General features: G+C 41.1%; 1 protein-coding gene across 3 annotated transcripts in view; it reads right to left on the reverse strand.

The window, feature by feature from the left end:
* PPFIA2 (PTPRF interacting protein alpha 2) overlaps positions 1–20,216 on the reverse strand; it is a 487,757-nt gene that overhangs the window by 143,173 nt on the left and 324,368 nt on the right. For all 3 annotated transcript variants that reach the window (XR_009555743.1, XR_009555744.1, XM_060245141.1), the window contains one exon: positions 16,486–16,560. Coding sequence is in view for 1 of the 3 variants with exons in the window: in XM_060245141.1 (XP_060101124.1) it covers positions 16,486–16,560 (75 nt within the window). In the remaining 2 variants the exon portion in view is untranslated. The remainder of the gene's footprint in view (positions 1–16,485; positions 16,561–20,216) is intronic.

The following is a 20,216-nucleotide window of genomic DNA, read 5'->3' on the forward strand; positions in this document are numbered from 1 at the left end:
TGGATTGTCATTGCCTGCCTCTGTGTAGCAAATCTGGTATTCCTTGGTGGTCTCCCACCCAAATATTGACCAGGGCCAACCCTGCTAAGCTTCTGTAATATGGTGAGATCAGGCTGCAGGCCCAAAGCCATGGTGGGGCATCTTGGGGCCATACCCCAACTTTCCAATCACATCTCACAAGTCCCAGTGAGCCCATGCCTCTCCAACAGTCAGAGAGGTGAGGGGAAAGTTTTACTCTTGATTCTGCAGTCAACTTCAGCTACAGAAGCAGGAAAAAAACGAAGCGAGTCTATGCCTCTCTGACAGTCAGTGAGGCAGGGGTGGGGGAGATCTTCCTGTAGCAGTCTTCAACTATAAAAGCAGAAAAAAATTTAAAGCCAGCGAGCTTATGCCTCTCCAACAGAGAGGTGGAGGGAGCCAGGGGGAGGTCTTCTTCTCTCTACACTCCCTGCCCCCCTCTCTCCTGACCCCTGGATTTCCCAATGCCCCACCACTCAAAATTTTTTGGCAATGCCCCTGTCAGACTAGTATGGGCTATCCTGGTCATGACAATATAAATATAGGGGCATATTTCCCATATAATTAAGAAAACGGACAAATCTTCCTGAAAATATGATTCTATTCACTCAGCCTTCCATCCTTCTGAGGTCGGTAAAAATGAGTACCCAGCTCGCTGGTGGGGAAGTATAGATGACTGGGGAAGGCAATGGCAAACCACCCTGCAAAAAAGTCTGCCATGAAAACATGATGCAACGTCACCCCGGAGTCAGAAATGACTGGTGTTTGCACAGGGGACTACCTTTACCTTTATTAGAGCCCCGTGGCACAGAGTGGTAAAGCTGCAGTACTGCAGTCCGAGCTCTCTGCTTATGACCTGAATTTGATCCCAGCAGAAGCTGGGTTCAGGTAGGCGGCTCGAAGTTGACTTAGCCTTCCATCCTTCTGAGGTTGGTAAAATGAATACCCAGCTTGCTGGGGAAAGTGTAGATGACTGGGGAAGGCAATGGCAGATAACCTCATAAAAAGTCTGCCGTAAAAACACTGTGATGCGACATCACCCCAGAGTCAGAAATGACTGGTGCTTGCATTGGGGACTACCTTTACCTTTTTTTTTTTACATATTGTTATCCCCATTTCATAACCAAATGTTGATATTAAATCTATACATGAACTAAAATGAAGACAGAATACATATATTTAAAAAAACAATTTTATATTTAAGACAAGATTCTGTTTGCTTGCTGGAATTTCTATTATAAAATATTAGACATCATTAGGAATAATAATAAAAATATTTGTTTAACCCCTAGTGTGATTTCATGTATTTCTATTCTGATTAGTCATGATGTGTATCGCTTTAAAGCAGGGAGGCTTATTACACACTCAATGTAACATCACACTTTTAGATCTTTTTTTTTTCTATTGGAAGTCTGTTATTTTAAATAAATTCTATTTTTGTTTGAATAGCTGAGATATTTTATATTTAAAGATACATCAGAATAATTTTCTCACTCATGCTCTCTAGTTGAAAAGCAATGTGCCAAAGCATGACTCATGCCCAAGACAGCAGAGTAGCACGTAAATTGCTGTAAGCCACACTGGATAGAAATCAAGACCTGAGCTATGTTTGCAAGGGTCATCATATGTACTGGCTGACAGATAGACCTGATCTAAACTCAGATGTATGTAGGCTGTGATTGGATCATCTTTCTGAGAAAGGTCTACTGAAGGATATGTTAGAATGTGCCAATACCACTGAGTTGAACTTATGCATTTATTTGTGACTTTTTCCTCATGTTTCAAGCTTTTACAAATAAGCTTTTAACTGCCTCCCCCAGTGCCTTCATAATTGCAATGCAAATTTAATGCAGCGTTAATGAGAACTTGCAGTCAGAATTTGCAGTTAGTGTGTTAGGAAGCTAAAGCCAGGGGCATTATAGACTTTTTAGAATTTGGATTCAGTAAGCAGTATTAATTTGGATTCAGTGTTAATTTTTGATGAACTACCTGGCTATTTAAGAAATACAGCATGGGTTAAATGCTGAAGTTGAACTGAAGACAACTATTCTCAGCTATGTGTCCTGACATCTTCCATCACTTGTTTTTTTTAATAGCACAGATATGGTATCCAGGTTAAGAAAAGGCAATCAAAATGTTTTCAGGCATAGTAGATGCCAGTTTTTAGTAATGATGGTCAGTATAGCAGTAGAATAAGCTGCAGTTTGAGGGGAAGAAGGTGGAAATAGAAAAAAAATCAGGATTACAGAAATTGATTTGGAATGTTCTTATCAAAAATCACAATGTCTTATGCTCTTATATGTATGATGAGAATATAAAGTGCCTTTTCCAAATGGGAGTTCTTTAAAAACAAAACATAACTGAGTTCCAACAGACACTTTTCCTAGCTGAAAGGAAAGGAAAGGTCCCCTGTGCAAGCACCAGTCGTTTCCGACTCTGGGGTGACGTTGCTTTCACAATGTTATCATGGCAGACTTTTTACGGGGTGGTTTGCCATTGCCTTCCCCAGTCTTTTATACTTTCCCCCCAGCAAGCTGGGTACTCATTTTACTGACCTCAGAAGGATGGAAGGCTGAGTCAACCTAGGGCCGGCTACCTGAATCCAGCTTCTGCCGGAATCGAACTCAGGTCGTGAGCAGAGAGTTCAGACCACAGTACTGCAGTACTGCTGCTTTACCACTCTGCGCCACAGGGCGACTACCTAGCTGAACTATGTAATAAAATCCCTTTTAGAATAAGTCGTTGTATACTTCAGAAGGCTATTGCAGATGCTTGTACTTAGAGCCTGAAACATGAATTTTAAGTTGATGTGCAAGCTATGATTAAAGGAAACCACAATTAGCATGAACAGAGATATTGTGACAATGCGGCAGAAAAAGGAGGAGGATTTTATGTAGAAGAGAGAAGGATGGAAGGCAAGGGAGCATGCAATGACACTTGAGAATTGGGAAACTTGTCTGCAGCATTCCTATGTATTAACCAGAACAACATTAGTTATAATATAATTCCATTAGAAGAGTTAGGTCTGATAATGATTGCATTCACAAATTGTATTTCAATACGTTTTAAGAAGACTGTCCAGTACTTTACATATGTATATCTTCAAAGAGAAAAAAAAAATCAGAAGGCAAAATAAAGGTCTTAATTGGTAGTTTAACATATTAATGTTAACATTTTATATTTCTTATCTGTTTTATGTTGCTTTTATTTATATATTTTTAATGTTGAAAGTTGCTGCAAGACTCTATGGGTGAATGGTGACAGAAAATCTAATTAATTAATTAAAGTACATTGCAAAAATTAATAGGCTGCACTAGGATCTGAACAGCAAAAGTTCAGAGAGACAATTGGTAGCCCATCAATAAGCAGGCAACTTTTTTTTTTTTTTAAAAAGGGTCAGGAGCCAGAGGTTATAGCAGAGGTATTTTGTCAGGATATCTACCCAGGGAGCTTGGATGATGATGTTAGAACTGAACAAAGGTAGAAGATGAATGGAATGGCTATAGGAGCAGTCAGAAAATGGATTTTAAAAGTTGTATTAGTTTCAAAAAGTTGGGAATGGGGAATAAGAAGGAAAAAATAAATAAAGATTACAAATCAATCTTAATCTGCATAGAGAGTACTTTCAAATAATACAAGTCTACATCTGCAATACTTCCTTAAAATACATAAATTGTCACATATTGTTGTATCTAAACTGTGCATCATCAACATTTTGATATTTAGTATTAGTATTATAAATCTTTTTGTTAAATAACTATTGAATTCGACATTTCCAGTAAAAGCAATCTTATAATACAGAGTATTATAGGGAGATATAAATTCACACCAGAGAAGAGTCTTGAGTATCTAGCCAGGCATAGAATTTCAACCAGTATTTTCTTGCTTCTTCCTTAGATTTCCCAGCCAGCAACTGGGATAAAAAGTCCAGCTCTGCTGTTTCCAGAATTTTTCCCACCAAGTTCATTCTCGTGGGGATTTCCTGAGATTTCCATCTCTGTTTCAAGAGGATCCTGGCTGCTGTTTTGAAATGTGCCAACAAATGTCTCATTTCTTTGGGATAGTCCTCAGGAAATATATTCAATAAAAATAGTTCTGGTTTGAATATAACCTGTGTCTTCATAATCTTCTGTAGTAATTCATGAGCCATTTTCCAATAGTCCTTCACCATCTCACATGTCCACCACATATGGTAGAAAGAACTCATCTGTTTAGCACATTTCCAGCATTTGTTAGACATATAAGTATACATCTTACACAATTTCTGTGGAGTCATGTACCATCGATAAAACATCTCATACAGATTTTCTTTAAAAGTTATCAACCTGGTTAATTTAATATTGAACTTTCACAATCTCTCCCATTCTTTTAATGTAACATTATGATCCAATTTTTTTGCCCATTGAGCCATACAATCTTTTACAACTTTGTCTTGCATCTTCATCTGTAGTAGGTATGCATATAGTTTAGAAATTAGTTTTTCTTGAGGGTTTAGGGAAATTTTATCAAATGGATATTGTTCCATATTAAAGCCTATCATCTTATCTTTGACATACCTAGATTTGACTTGCATTCTCAACCACCAGTTCATTTTAATGTCCATATTTTGCAACTCCTCTCTGGTTTTCAGTTGATTGTCTTTTCCCAACAGGCCATCATATCTATAACTCTGGTTAGATTTTAAAAGATTTGATGATGATGATGATGATGATGATGATGATGATGATGATGATGATGATGATATTGGATTTATATCCCGCCCTCCACTCCGAAGAGTCTCAGAGCGGCTCACAATCTCCTTTACCTTCCTCCCCCACAACAGACACCCTGTGAGGTGGGTGGGGCTGGAGAGGGCTCTCACAGCAGCTGCCCTTTCAAGGACAACCTCTGCCAGAGCTATGGCTGCCCCAAGGCCATTCCAGCAGGTGCAAGTGGAGGAGTGGGGAATCAAACCCGGTTCTCCCAGATAAGAGTCCATGCACTTAACCACTACACCAAACTGGCATTTGGATGAGTAAATGCTTCCACTGGGGATACCCATCTTGGAATTTTTGATAAATTTTCATTTTTAGCTATGACCATGTTTTTAGCTATGACCATGATACCAAGATTACCGAAACCAATGGTTCTTAAAATAAGAATGTCCTTCAAGTCTTTGATAGCATAGATATGCATGCCAGCCCAGAGTGAGATCATGTCCCTCTATCAGCAATTGCCTCTTATCATTCAATAATATCCAGTCTCTTACCCACAAGAGCACAGAAGCTTTGTAATACAATTGCCAATCTGGAAGGCCCATACCTACTCTCAAATTAGAGTCTTGCAATATCTTTAGTTTGCTTCTTGGTTTTTTCCCTTGCCAAATATACTTAGAAACCATCTTGTTCAATTCTTGAAAAAACCCACTATTTAAAAATACTGGAATAGTTTGGAATAAAAATAATAACCTTAGGAGAATATTCATCTTTATTAAGGCTATTCTTCCCATTAGGGATAGATTCAAATCATGCCATTTTTCCAGATCTTTTTAAATTTCTTTAATGTCCATTTTTAAACTGCTGCACTTATAAGTACACCTAGATATTTGATTCTTTTCTCATACAAAAACCCTGATTGTTGTTGAAGAGACTGAATTTGTTCCATCATCATATTCTTTGTCAAGAATTTTGTTTTGTGGTAATTGATCTTCAGTTCTGCCCAGTAACCAAATTGAGTGATCTTGTTTATAAGACAATCTATTGAATCTATTGGTTGCTCTAATATAAAAACTAGATCATCTGTGAAAGCTCTCAATTTGTATTGTTCACCTTTTTCCACCGCTCCCTTGATACTTGTGTTTTCTCTTATCTGGTTATTCAATATCTCTAGAGATAGAATGAAAAGGAGTGGTGACAGTGGACAGCCTTGTCTTGTACCCTTTTGGATATTAATTGCTTCTGTTAGTTTGTCATTCACCATCACCCTTGCTCTTTGGAGAAGTATATTGATTCTACTGCTCTCAAAAATTTTCCCCACATTCCATACCTTTCAGTTGCTGTAGCATAAATTGCCAATGAACATTATCAAAGTCCTTCTCAGCATCCAGGCAAATTAGTGCCAATTGTTTCTTTGGATGAGTCTCATAATATTCCAAGATATTACAAACTGTTCTAACATTATCTTTCAAGTATCTTCTAGGAAGTAATCCAGCTTGGTCTTGATGTATTGTAGAATGTAAAACTTTCTTCAAACGCTGTGCCAATATTGCAGAAAAGATTTTATAGTCCACATTTAAAAGAGAAACTGGACAATATTTTTTTATCTCTTTCAAATCCACACTTTCTTTTGGAATTAAAGGTATTGTAGCTTCTTGCCAAGAAACTGGTATTTGGCCTTCATCTTGAATCTTTTCAAGTAGATGCTTAAATGGTAACAGTAGATGCTCCTCATAAGTTTTGTAAAATTTGGCAGGCAGTCCATCTGGACCGGGGCTTTACCATTCTTTAGAGATTCCATTATATCTCCAAGTTCCCCTATTGTTATTGGTTCATTTAAATTTTTTTGTTGTTCTTCTGTAAATTTGTTAAGGTGGTTTGGGTTAACATAATCTTCTAAATCTGTTTTGTGAACTTGTTTATCTTCATATAATTTTTTATAAAATTGTTCCACAATTTGACAAATCTCCTGTTTTTGCACTTTCTCTTTATTGTTTTCATCTTTCAAGACCAATACTATTCTTTTGGCATTCTCTTTTCTCATCCTATAGGCCAGCCACTTTCCAGGCTTATTAGCATGCTCAAAATTTTTTTGTCTCGCATATCTCAATTTTATCTCCCTCTCCTCTATGAGTAACAAGTTCAATTGATGTTGTGTTTCTTTAACCTTATTTTGGAACGCCTGTCTTGTTGGTTGCATTTTTAAATTCTTTTCAGTTTCTCCAGCTTGTAACATTAATTTTTGAAAATTTTCAGCTCTTTCTTTTTCTTGACATTATATCTAATTGCAAGGCCCCTAAAGTATGCTTTGGCAGCATCCCAAACTACTTGCATCTTTACATCTTGTGTTATGTTCTGTTTGAAGAAGGATTCCATTTCAATCTTAGATTCCTTGAGAAAGTCTTTATCTTTCAAAATTGAGGTATTTAACCTCCATGATCTTCTCAGTCGAGTACCTTTAAGCTTTATCATTACTGAACTATGATTTGATATGACTCTTGTTTGAATTTCTGTCTCAACTAAATCTTTGACCAAGTTTGTAGAGAGCCAACACATATCAATTCTTGACCACGTTTGATGGCTAGGGGAATAATAGGTGAAGTCTTTCGAATTTGGGTATCTTGTTCTCCATGCATCAACCAAATCCAGTTCCTTTGCTAGCTTCCAAAAGCTTATTGGCAATTGAAAACTTTTACTTTTAATCTGTTTATGTGCTTTTTGTCCAATTGTCTATCAGAAACTGCATTAAAATATCCTATTAAGCAGTAATCCACATATTCCAAATTTGATAATTTAAGATGTAAATCTTGAAAAAAATTATCTTGGTGATCATTTGGGGCATAAATATTTGCCAGTAGGATTTTTTTATTGTCCACTGTAATTTCCAATAATAAGGTTCTTCCATCTTCAGAGGCGTACTGCAGTTGTGAGTTAAATTTATCCTTAATATATATTGCCACTCCCCTTTTCTTTTTATTAATATCTGTTGCTGTAAATAAACTACCAGGTTTCTTGTTTTTCAAAAGATGTTGGTCTTTAGTTAAGATATGGGTTTCTTGTAAGCAAATTATATCCATTTCCAATTTTGTCAAATATCTAAAGGTCTTTTAACAGGATAATTGAATCCATTCACATTAATAGAAACTATTGATGCCATTATGGATTTTTCTTATCACTGTTTTTTTTTAATCTTTTTTAGTCTGTTGTCTTGTCAGGTATTTCCGTGGTTCATTTGGATTCTCTTCACCAGAGCTTTCTTCTTCCTCTTCATCATTCTTCTTTTCCTTCCCCTCTTTTTCCTTCACTCTATCCAGAAAGTTCTGGGCTTTGAAGATGGAGTTTGTCCTGTACCTATTCTCCTGATAGGTAAAAAGGAGGCCTTCTGGCATTAGCCATGTATAGGGTATTTCTCTTTCTCTCAGGAAGCCTGTTAAAGCTTGGTATTCTCTCCTCTTTTGTCTCACTGGCCATGGTACCGCTCTCAAAATTTTCACCATATTTCCAGCTATCATCATAGGTTTGTCTCTTGCTTGCTTCAAAATATCATCTCTGGTCCTCTTCCTTGTAAGCTTTAAATGAACTTCACTGGGTAGTTTATTCCGTCTCGTAAAACTTGATGGCACCCGTCTGACTTGATCAAACTCCTTTTCCATCCTTTGAGGAGTCACCTGTAGAATTTCAGCCAAGGCTTTGCTTAAAATTTTCTGTAAATCTTCAGTTTTCTCTTCTGGTATGTTTTGGAACCTCAGTATATAGGCAGCTCTATCTATTTCCAATTGCAAGAGTCTAGAATCATGTATGTTCTGTTCTTTTCTCAGTTGTTCCACCTTTTGTGTATTATCTGTCACCTGGGTAATCTAATGCTTTTCAGGCTTTATTGGTCTCTGCTGTCTGTTTGCTTTTCTCCAAAAGCTCTTGTTTGACCTCTGCCATCTGCTCTCCAATATTATCTACTTTACTAGTTAACTGTGCTATGGCAGTTAATAGAGTATTTTGCATCTCTTTCATATCTCCCTGCATGGTCGTAAATTTCCCTGGGCCAGATGAGGAGCTTGGTGAAGGTATTGGTGGTTTACCTTCTCGATTTTCTTTTTCTTTTTATTGTTTCTTTGAAGCCAATCACAGCTTTATTTTCCACCCTTATTAAAGTAAATGCACTCACAGCCACAAGGTCTGTATGTTACCTCTTCAGTATTCCTGTTTATAATAGATAGGCTAATCTCAACCAGGCAGTGCCAGTATTATGGAATTACTTTAAAAAGAAAACAGCCTTCTAGCTTCTGTCAACAATTTGCCAATCCCAAAACAATGATAAGACTAGTAAGACTAGTCTTTTTAGTACAACACCCTTAGTGCCATTTAGCCAAAACAGTTCAATTCACTAGAGCAGAAACAATTCACTATAACAGATCTTTTACCAATAATAGTTCAATTAAAGTCCAAATCACTACAGGATCATCTGACTGCTTCAAGGTATAAATTTGTAATCCAGGGCTGAATGTCCTATGTATAATCCACAGATGAGATCAAAAGGTAAAAATTAAACAACCCAAGAAAAAAATAAAAAACAAAATTGGACCAGACACTCCCCCCACAAAAAAAAAAAAAATAGCGGCCAGAAATAAGATAGACTCCAAGTATGGTAAATAAAAAAGAGGAAACATGGAAAAATAAATGCAAAGCCAAAAATATTCAAACCATATCAAAAATATTCAAACCATATATGTAAAAAAAATAAAAACAAAATTAAAGGGTTATATCCATAACATCCACCAGCAGAGAATTATAATCCACTTTAAAAATAGGTGTAGGTATTCTTCTTTCAGCCAACAATCAGGTTATATTTTATAATCCAATATACAGTAACCACCAGGATTTAAAAGTCTAGTTGGAGTTCACATAAATTTGTTCAGAGCACTTCAGTCTAGGCTTCAAATTACTTCTTAAGCCAGCTGTCCTTCTCGTCCATATATGCTTGCAAGCAACTTTCCTGAAGTCAAATCTTTCTCCAAAAAGAAGCTTAAAGGAAATCAGTTAAATTCACCCATCAAGTCTCTTCTGTGTTTAAGAATTAATGTGGTTCTTCTCATGTAGGGATTATGAGCATCACCAGGTTAGGCAGAAACTTTTAGAAGCCTTGAAAGAGAAGGAGAGAGAGTTCCTCCCCACTTTTCCACCTTTGCCTCTATCTGAATTCCACCTCAGCCCCAGTTCTCCATTTTCCTGCTTGTCAAAGACAATGCTTCAGAGATCAGCAATAAGAAGAAAGAAAACTTAGAGTCTTAATAATGAAGATGCAGCTTATCTCGATACTGCAGAGCCGTTTGAATCAAAAGAAAAGTCCAGCAGTCGACCTTCGAGCCATTTGAAAATGGTGATCGAGACAGTGAGGCTTAGAACTAGCTGGGATCTAGGGGCAGCCGCCTCCGCTGACACCCCCGTTCAACCACGAGTTTCCTGCCTTCCTGCCTTCCAGGACCCTTCCTGGGTCCCAGAATCGAGTCACCCCTCGTGGGGGACCCCTATGCGGTCTGATTTAGAAGCGGCTCTGGACGCACCGGTCCAAGCCGCTCCTAAAACTTTGCCAAAACCGGAGGTCTCAGCAGTCAGAAAATAGAAAGCTGGTGGTACACTTACCAATATTAACACAGAACAAATCCAAGTGAGCAGCCGTGTTGGTCTGAAGCAGTAGAACAAAGCAGGATTCAAGTCTCACCTTTAAGACCAACCAATTTTTATTCAGAACATAAGCTTTCGTGTGGTCTCTTAAGCACACTTCATCAGACAAGGGGATCAGGTATTGTGAGCTGAAATACAAGCAGTCTGGCAAACTAACTGGTCACTTGGTCACATAAAACAGTGTGGCTAGGCCATTTGGTCTGGATAGCCATAAAAGGTAATACAGTTCTCTGCCAAATGGTGTTTTTGCAAATCTAGGTGAATCATAAAAGGACATAAAAGGACATTTATATCCAACTTGTACTACATCCAACTTGTACTATATCCAACGTGGAACGTTCTCCCCTGACGCAGGTTGTGATCCTTCGTCCACCACAGGAGACTCTCCTTGACCTTCTTGGGAACAGTCAACGACATAGAGCGCTTCTCCATGATGTGGATCTGATAAGGACGTAAAAACATCTGAAGTTGTCTGGTGTGAAAGTGGCCCCATTGAAGCGCCTCTAGATCTGAGACTAGAAGACCCATAAGTCGTGCCAGGGTCTGGAGAGACAACGATGGCTCCCGCACTATCTGGAGCACCAATGCCTTGGTCCTCAGTATCTTGTCTTCTGGGAGGAAAACAGAGTTCATCCTTGTGTCGATGACCATACCCAGATGTTGTAGCCTCTGGGACAGCCGTAAATGACTCTTGGGAATGTTGATTATGAACCCGTGTTGTTGAAGGTAGGATATGGTGTGTATAACGTCCTGCTCCGCACTCTCCGTCGACGAGGCTCTTATCGGCAGGTCGTCGAGGTAAGGGTGCACATGTATCCCTCTCTATCTGAGGATTGCTATCAGGTTCACCAACACCTTGGTGAACACCCGTGGTGCCGTCGCCAGGCCGAAAGGTAAGGCTCTGAATTGGTAGTGAGTCCCGTTTACGCAAAAGCGAAGAAACTTGTGATGTGCTGGGAGGATTGGAATGTGCAGATATGCCTCTGTTAGGTCCAGAGATGACATGTAGTCCTGATGGTGCAGGGACTCCGTTATAGATTTGATGGACTCCATCCTGAAGTGACGGAGGTTGATATGCCTGTTTAAAAATTTTAGGTCTAGAATCGCTCTCCAGTCCCCGTTTTTTTTGGGCACCGTGAAGAAGATGGAATAGACACCTTGACATCTCTGCAATGGAGGAACAGGTTCTATTGCTGCAATTTCCAGTAAATGTTGAATTGCTTTGAGGGTGATGCTTTTTCGTTCTGGGTTTGAGCGAAGAGGAGACACCAAGTAACGATCTCGAGGTGCCCTTTTGAATTCTATGGGGTAACCCCATGAAACGATTTCCAACGTCCAAGCATCGACCCTCGAGGCCGCCCACGCCTGCTGGAAGTGTAGTAGACGGCCCCCCACTGGAATAGAATTCCAGTCATGCTTTGTTGGGCTTGGGGCCCTTTTCGAATTTGTCGGACCTATCGGGCTGATTCCTCTGGAACCGGGAATTGGAGAAGCCCTTTCAGAAACTCTGTTTGGACTGTCCCCAGGCTGTTCTTCTGAAGTCCTGTTTTGGTTTGGAGAAGCTGGAGGAGGCACGAAAGGAACCAGACCCGAAGCTTCTCTTATCGGAGCGGCGCAGATACTTGGGCATGGCCTTTTTCTTATCTCGTGTTTCCACCAGGATCTTATCCAGGGTGTCTCCAAATAGCTTTTCTCCCTGGAATGGGTATGCTGACACGATGGAGTGCACGTCTGCCGGCCAGGCCCGGAGCCATAACCCCCTCCTTGCTACGGTGCTTGATGCCATTGCTCTAGCGGAGAAAGTGAGGGCATCCAATGAGGCATCCGCTGAAAATTCGGAGGCCCTAAGGAGTCTGTTGGTACCTTCCAGGACCCGTTTATCCACGTCTGGCAGTAGCTGGGTAAGCCGCCTTATCCAGACGATCGCTGCTCTGGAAACTATCGAGGTGGCCGCAGCTGCCTTGATGGCTAGAGCCGTAGCTTCGTGGCTCCTCTTCAAGGCCAAGTCTATCTTTTTGTCCCAGTTGTCTCGCACCGAGCCATGGCCATCCTCAGCTAACAGACCGTGTGACTGTAGGGCTCCGATTGGTGCGTCCACCAATGGTACTTGCAGCATATCGTTAGCAAAGGCAGGTAATTCATAGAGCTTCTTGTTAGAATTGGGTACCTGCCTGTTGGTACTAGGTTTGGCCCACTCAGATTTCAACTGACGCTCAAAGAACTCAGGGACGGGAAAAACCTTGTCAGAGGATCTGAATCTGGGGAAAAACTCTGTATTTCCCTTGGGTTTGTTTTTGGGGTTGGCTAGTGGGTGGGGAGACTCCTGCTCCTCGGGTGATGTTTGTAAGTCTAGAGCAGACAGCACCTTGGCTAAAAGAGGTTGGAACTCTTCTGCCTTGAAAAACCGTGATGTGAGTTCCGGAACTGCAACGTCCTCTATCTCCTCATCAGATAAGAATTCGCCCTCCTCCCGATCTCCCCCATAGGAATCATGAGAGTGGGTCTCAGAAATGGATCTTTCGCTCTCCATCTGGTCACAGAGCAGAGATTTCTTTGAAGCCCTATGGTGGCTGGAGCTACCTCTGGACCTCTTTGGAGAAGGGGATCTGGAGGAGGAACTGGACCTGGGGGACCTTGGTCTCCTATGGCCAGATGCCCTGACTGCTGCCCCCACCGTCTGCTTTATTGATTCAAGAAACTCAGTAAAAAAGGAGGGTCCCATAAAGGGTACGTTACCCAAGCCCGTCTGGGGCTGGCAGGTCTGCGTGGCTTCCAGTGCAGGTTGGGTCTCATCCACAACTGGGTCTCCCGCCAGGAGGTTGGCATCGGGACGTTCCTGCGTCTGGAAGCTGCATGGCTGAGGTCTGTCCCCGTTTCGCGCCTTTTTGCGCTCCCCAAGATGGCCGCCGCTAGTGGGGAAGAGCCCTGACGAGAAAGCCTCCTCCGCGGCTGGGGAAGACCAGCGCCGCCTGTGTTCCCCTTTGGGCTTCTCGCCCCTACAGGGCACGTTGCTGGTAGCCGAGGCAAGCTTGGAAGTCATGCCGGCTCCGGAGGCGGGCCTCTCGGTTCCGCGCCAGGCGTCAGGAACCAGGTCGTCGTCCATGAACGCGTCTCTTGACTGACGCGTCATTTTCCCTCTCCTCTGCGGCTTGAATGCTGTGCGCTCGGCCGCGGCTTGAGTTTAAAGAGCCGCGCCGCTCCTGAAGTGCTGAAGAAAGTGGGGGGGGGGGAAGGAGGCAGAAGAGCTGAGAGGGACTGAAGGACGGATTAAAAGGTAGAAAAAAAGATCTGAGGTAGAATATCAGGAGATGATACAACAAGGTAGGAACTGAAGGGAAAGAAAAATATCTTTTTTTTTTTTAAGAGATAGGCAAGTAATGAGAAAGGGTAGGAACCTAGCCTAAACGCTGCTACTCCCTGTCGAGGCAGGAAATAAACTGGAAGGAGGGTGGTTCCCACATCCACAGGAAGGGGAAGTTTTTTAAGATTCCTGCCTCCCTGATTGGACGGTGGGAAACACCCAAGATGTCCTCCGTCTCTTAGGGAGAATGCATTTACACACTTATAGTGTGATAGTATTATTGCTTCCAGTGGTTTTTTTTTTTGAAACCCCTGGATAAATGGCTGCATCAGAAGGTGCACTCTATGGTATTGTACCATGCTGAGGCCCTTCCCCTCCCCAAATCCCACCCTCTCCTGGATCAACCCTCAAAGTCTCCAGATATTTCCCAACCCACACCTGGCAACCCTACCAACAGAGTCCAAAAATCTCTGGGTCCCACCTGGAGGTTAACAACCCTTCTTAGGAACATGATGGTGGGCTACACTTGGAGATGGAATCAACAAAAATTGTTCCCTCGCCAGCAAAAGAAGTACTGTTCTAATGTAAATACTGTTAAACCAACAGAAGAATGAATGCCTTTTTGTCCAGCCCCCAAATCATTCTGAACCTGATATTTTTTCAAATGATCTTGTGCTATTTTCTCTAGAAGATCAAAGCCGTATATTTGGACAAATGAGATTATCAGATAAAGGACACAAGAACTGTATTGGCAAAAATGTACCAAAATAGAAGCATAACATAAACAGAATGTATCACAAACAGCTAACTATCTTGTCCCCTGGAATTTCTCCAAAACATTACTATTTTTAAAAGGAAGTGATGAATTTTAAGGCAGAGGCTAAAAGTGATTTGTGGTTAGCTTTAAATAACCTTGAACATTCATGTAGGATTTTGATTCAGCAAAAAAATGTAAAATGCATATGAACCCTTGTTAAAGTTGAAATATCTATCTATTCTGTTAAGCATGTGTAAAAGTACTAGATAGCTTAACATATAGATGAAAGGCTAGAGAAGATTAGCAGGAAAAGGCTGACTATCATGGCACATAGTATCTGAGAAATTTTGCTGTCTTACTGAAATGCTTTTTAATGTTTTATCCTTAGCACACTTATCTTGAAACTCTCTTGATGCCCAGCCATCATAGCCACATTTCCTAGACAGAAGGTTCAACTGCTTTGGATACAAGGCTTCTGTGTAATCTCTTCTGCTGTGGCAAGGAGCAGAAATTTTAGGGGGGGGGGTAAACTGTCCCAGAAAAATGTGAATGCCATGAAGTCTCTAGGCCTGAAGTGGCCAAGTAATGGAAACTAGAAATTAATCTTTAATTCTCTGGGGAAAGAAAGTTAACTTTTGGAAATGTAGTGGATGCCTAGAAAAATAATCTGGTTTTATGTGAATCATTAAAACTGGATAGAAGGGACTGATAATTATTCTTTGTATTCTAATGAGTAGCCATTATACTCATCTTCAGTGATATCTAAAAAGCATTTAGGGCTGCAGCATTTTTTTAAAAGCCAAATGCACTTTGGGGAATAGCTTAGTAAAGTTTTTTTTTCATTTGCCAGTTGTATTGGCAATGCTTTTGTTAATAAAAATGGGATAGGAAAAGCTGGCAACATGTAATCTGCAATTACTACTCAGAAAGATGGAATGAAATCCTACACTAAGTACTACATGAGGTAGTTATGGGGGGAATGAAGGGTTCATGAAGAGAACATTTCAGCAATACCCAAAAAGACAGATAAAGTAGCTTTGCAAAATAAACTTCAAAGCAGGGCACTGTTTAACATATATTTCAAATCATCAGTAGACTGCAGGTGTGAGGAAGGCTAAAAATAGTAAAGTTGGCAAGTAATGGTATTAATGTTTCCCCCTTCTCTTGTGCTCTTGCTTCATTACTTTCTGTTCTGCTTTTATAGCTGTTTTCTTTCTTTGTTTTTTAATAAGCTTAGAAACTCCACTGAAACAATGGCAGCAATATCTTTGGATCATAGACGTAATACGTATATGCTGTTGGGTACCTATCTGTCTGTCTGAGCAGGACAGACAGATACATAGATACAGATAAAGGAGATTTTGAATATTAAATTAAAAAATCAGTGTCCAGGTTCACACACTCAATGGAAAAGCAGCACAGTTCACATGATAGAAGAACAAGTTCATCTCTTTCTCTTCTAGGCAGATACTATCCAATGTGAAATAAACACTCAGTGGAAATGGCCAGATGCCCCATATGCATGACTCTCCCCCAAGAAGTCCAGATATTACAAAACTGAGGAACAAGATGAACAAGAATAAGCATTTAATTCTCCTTTATTTTATCTCTGTGGCAGATGAACAGGACAAGCTCCACCATATATTTAAGAGTACTGCCATAGTAAATGTATAGATCTGGGGATTAAAAACAAACCAGTTTCTTTAATGTAATGATTTCTTCCTTTTTTCATTTTTTATTCAACTTAGTGCCCTCTGCCTAAGTAGTGCCCTCTTAGTCCTCATCTGAGAGGGTTATGATTGAAAGGAGAAAGTATCACCACCACCCCTGCCATCCTATGGAGGTAGTCATTAGGCTTGTCTAAAATGTAGATCTGAATTAAATAAGTATCCCACAATATTATTAATCCAATCTACAGGTCCTCGTTCAGTCAGTATCTTATTTCATTGCACTTTTTAAAAAATGCTATCTGAAATGGCCAAATACTTGGTTAAAAAGAACTGCACTACATAAGAAAAAAGAGTTCTGTATGTTACCTCCTGATTAGCAGCAGCAAGTTCCTCTTCAAGTGCAGAGACTCTTTCTAAGGAAACCCTCAGTCGTTCCCTTACCTAGAAGAAAAAAGATGATGCAATAACACAATTTCTACTAGAAGGTCAGTCTATCTCATTAATAATAAACCTACAGACTGGTCTGGATCTCCTGATAAATTTCTATTAATGGAAAGGGAATGGCAATTTTCATCAAGCACCCTGACGCCCTTATGTTGTTCCTGGAAATCCTGTGTACCCCCGGAACAGAATCTGGGGGACATTTTGTACTGCAGCCAGAGAGGGAGGTAAAGAAATTCCATTTCACTGATGGAAATTTTTTACAATGAGATCCACCATTCTGAAGTCATGTGCATGATGTCCTGAATATTTCTGGGGAAACAATTTATTAATACTACTTCTGTGGAGAGTTATATTAACAAAAGATAGAATTAACTTTATATTCCTATTTTTTCTACACTATGTTGGGGTCTCTATAATAGACACAGAAATCTTTATGATAGTACTCTCCTTTTTTGTTGAAAATTCCCATGATCTAAGTTTTTCATGAAAAGATGTTCCACAGTCTCAAATATTTCAGTTATCCCCTTCTGGTTTCTCTCTCACACAGGATACTGTTTTTAGAACAAATAGATTACATTAATCCCTTTCTAGTAATCTGCTGAAAGTTAATTAGAAAAATCAAAAATTTTACATTTTGACATTTTAAAAAACCCACGTGTCACCACCTTAACCCTAAATTATATATTACTTTTTAATTTCTCAGTTAGTTTTCAGACTTTTTTTCACTTTTGTTTGCTGTAATCTGAGACTGTACATGGAAGACTGATGTAAATATCTCCCATTCTGTTTAAACTGTAGACTAAATCAAAGTAATTACTTCAATGCCTCTGCTACATGGTTTTTATCCAGTTATAGAATGAAAAGTGCAGTGATTTCTGGACTGGGGACAACTTTCTTAGGGATTCTCATATAAATTCCTTCCACATTTCTTTGATTTCCAAAGGCAACTGGAATTCTAAAAGCTTCAAACTTCATGTTTGTTTTACATGAATCATGGGATCTCCATGTCTGTTAGCCGCCCTGAGCCCGCCTCGGCGGGGGAGGGCGGGATATAAAAATAAAGTTATTATTATTATTATTATTATTATTATTATTATTATTATTATTATTATTATTATTATGCATGGCAACACTTCTATTGCAAGAGGACTTACAACACTGCCGCAAGGCAGACCAAATTCTATTGAATTGGAAATAGGCTGTGAGGCTTTTGCGAAATTTTTTGTGGATAAAATCGCGTCACTCCGCCCCGACTCCTCTGCCAATTTTGAGACAGTTAGCGAACCCGAGGCTCCGAGCCTGTCTTCGGATTATATACTGGATGACTTCGACCCCCTCAGCCTGGAGGAAGTTGACAGGATCCTCTTAGCTGCTCGCCCAACTACCTGTAAATTGGACCCATGCCCTTCCTGGCTTATTAAATCTTGCCAGGGTGACCTTAGATATCCTATACGGGATATCATAAATAGATCCCTGAGGGAAGGGCACTTTCCAACGCCACTTAAAGAGGCCGTGGTCCGTCCCCTCTTAAAGAAACCATCTTTAGATCCGGCCCAATTGGCACACTATCGGCCGGTCTCAAATTTGCCCTTTTTGGGCAAACTTATTGAGAGGGCAGTGGCGATGCAGCTGCAGACTTTCCTGGAGGATGCTTCCATCCTTGACCCATTTCAGTCCGGCTTTCGCCCGGGACATGGGACGGAGATGGTGCTGGTCGCCCTAATGGATGACCTTCAACGGCATCTGGATCGGGGCGGCTCGGCGGTGCTGATGTTGTTAGACCTGTCGGCGGCGTTCGACACGGTCGACCATCGGCTACTGAAGGGTCGCCTCGCCAACGCAGGGATTCAGGGGTTGGCTTTACAGTGGCTTTCCTCTTTCCTTGAAGGTTGGGGACAAAGGGTCGCAGTTGGGGGGGAGCTGTCCCGGAGGTGCACACTTGACTGTGGTGTGCCCCAAGGGGCAGTTCTCTCCCCGATGGTATTTAACATCTATATGCGACCTCTTGCCCAGATTGCCCGAAGGTACGGGCTCTATCTACTGATGGACGGCCAGCCGACCTGCGTCCCGGAAAATCTAGATCGGGCACTATATGCCGTGGCTGAATGGCTCAGACTGAGCGGGCTGAAGCTTAACCCTGCGAAGACAGAGGTCCTTTGCTTGGGTCGCCGCGGTCCGGAAAGGGGAATCCCCTTACCAGCCTTTGACGGTGCGCCACTGATAGCGGCGGACAGGGTCAGGAGCTTGGGGGTGCTGTTGGAGCCTTCCTTAAAGATGGAGGCTCAGATAGCAGCCGCTGCCAAGTCCGCGTTTTTTCATCTTAGGCGGGCAAGGCAGTTGGCCCCCTTTTTGGAGCGCGACGACCTAGCAACAGTGATCCATGCCACGGTCACCTCGAGGTTAGACTACTGTAATGCCCACTACATGGGGCTGCCCCTGTCCCGAACTCGGAATTGCAGCTGGTGCAGAATGCCGCGGCCCGGCTGTTATTGGGTCTCCCAAAGCGGGAACACATTCAGCCGGATCTTCGGACCCTGCACTGGCTTCCAGTAATATACCGAGTCTGGTACAAGGTGCTGGTCATCACCTTTAAAGCCCTATATGGCTTGGGACCTGTCTACCTGAAGGACCGTCTTTCCCCGCACGTTCCCCAGAGAGTACTGAGGTCGGGAACACAAAATCTCCTTACTATCCCTGGGCCGAAGGAAGCCCGTTTGAAATCCACCAGAGAAAGGGCTTTCTCTGTTATGGCCCCTACATGGTGGAATCAGCTGCCGGAAGAGGTGAGGGCCCTGCGGGACCTTGTTCAGTTCCGCAGGGCCTGTAAGACGACCCTCTTCCGGCTAGCCTATACATAGCTTGAGAATTTTAACGTAACTTGCCGGATTTCTTTTATATACAGTTGAAATATTTATTAATGTTTATTGATAACTATGGTTTTATCTGTTTTTATCTGTTTTAAATGCTGATCCCTTTATATGTTTAAATATTGTAATTTTGCTGGATCTACTACTGGAAGCCGCCCTGAGCCACTCGTGGGAAGGGCGGGATATAAATCTTAAATAAATAAATAAATAAAATAAATAAAGAATTTCTGGTGATGCGGAGTACATTCCCAATAGAAGAGAAGAGCTTCATGTTGACAATTATCTATAGAGCGCCACCACATGGAAATAGTGCACATATGAATTAAACAACAAATTGACTGACTCTTATTAACCTATGATTGGCTTTAAGTATCCATCTTCTTCCTGTATAAGATTTCTGCCAGTTCCCATCCCCCATCCCAAGTTGTTCCTCACATTGTTCCAATGCTCCACTGACCATGTGTGTAAATTGCCAGCAAGTCACAGCTGACTTACAACAACCTTGTAGGGTTTTCAAGGCAAGATACTAACAGAGGTGGTTTGTCATTGCCTTCCTCTGCATACTAATCCTAGACTTCCTTGGTGATCTCCCATTTTAGTACTAATCAGGGCCAACACAGCCCCCCCCCCCAATAATGGTGCTATTAGAAGATTTTTGCCATATTGTAAAAACCCTTTCAAAATCAGCAATAAAGATGCTGTCAAGGCTTACCATAGCCCTGCCTGGACAGGGAGTGAAGACTTCCAATAGTTTATGCCCAAAGCTGTGTGTACTCCAGGAGCTTC

Source organism: Heteronotia binoei, chromosome 8 (genome assembly GCF_032191835.1).
Source record: "Heteronotia binoei isolate CCM8104 ecotype False Entrance Well chromosome 8, APGP_CSIRO_Hbin_v1, whole genome shotgun sequence".
Taxonomy (NCBI): Eukaryota; Metazoa; Chordata; class Lepidosauria; order Squamata; family Gekkonidae; genus Heteronotia; species Heteronotia binoei.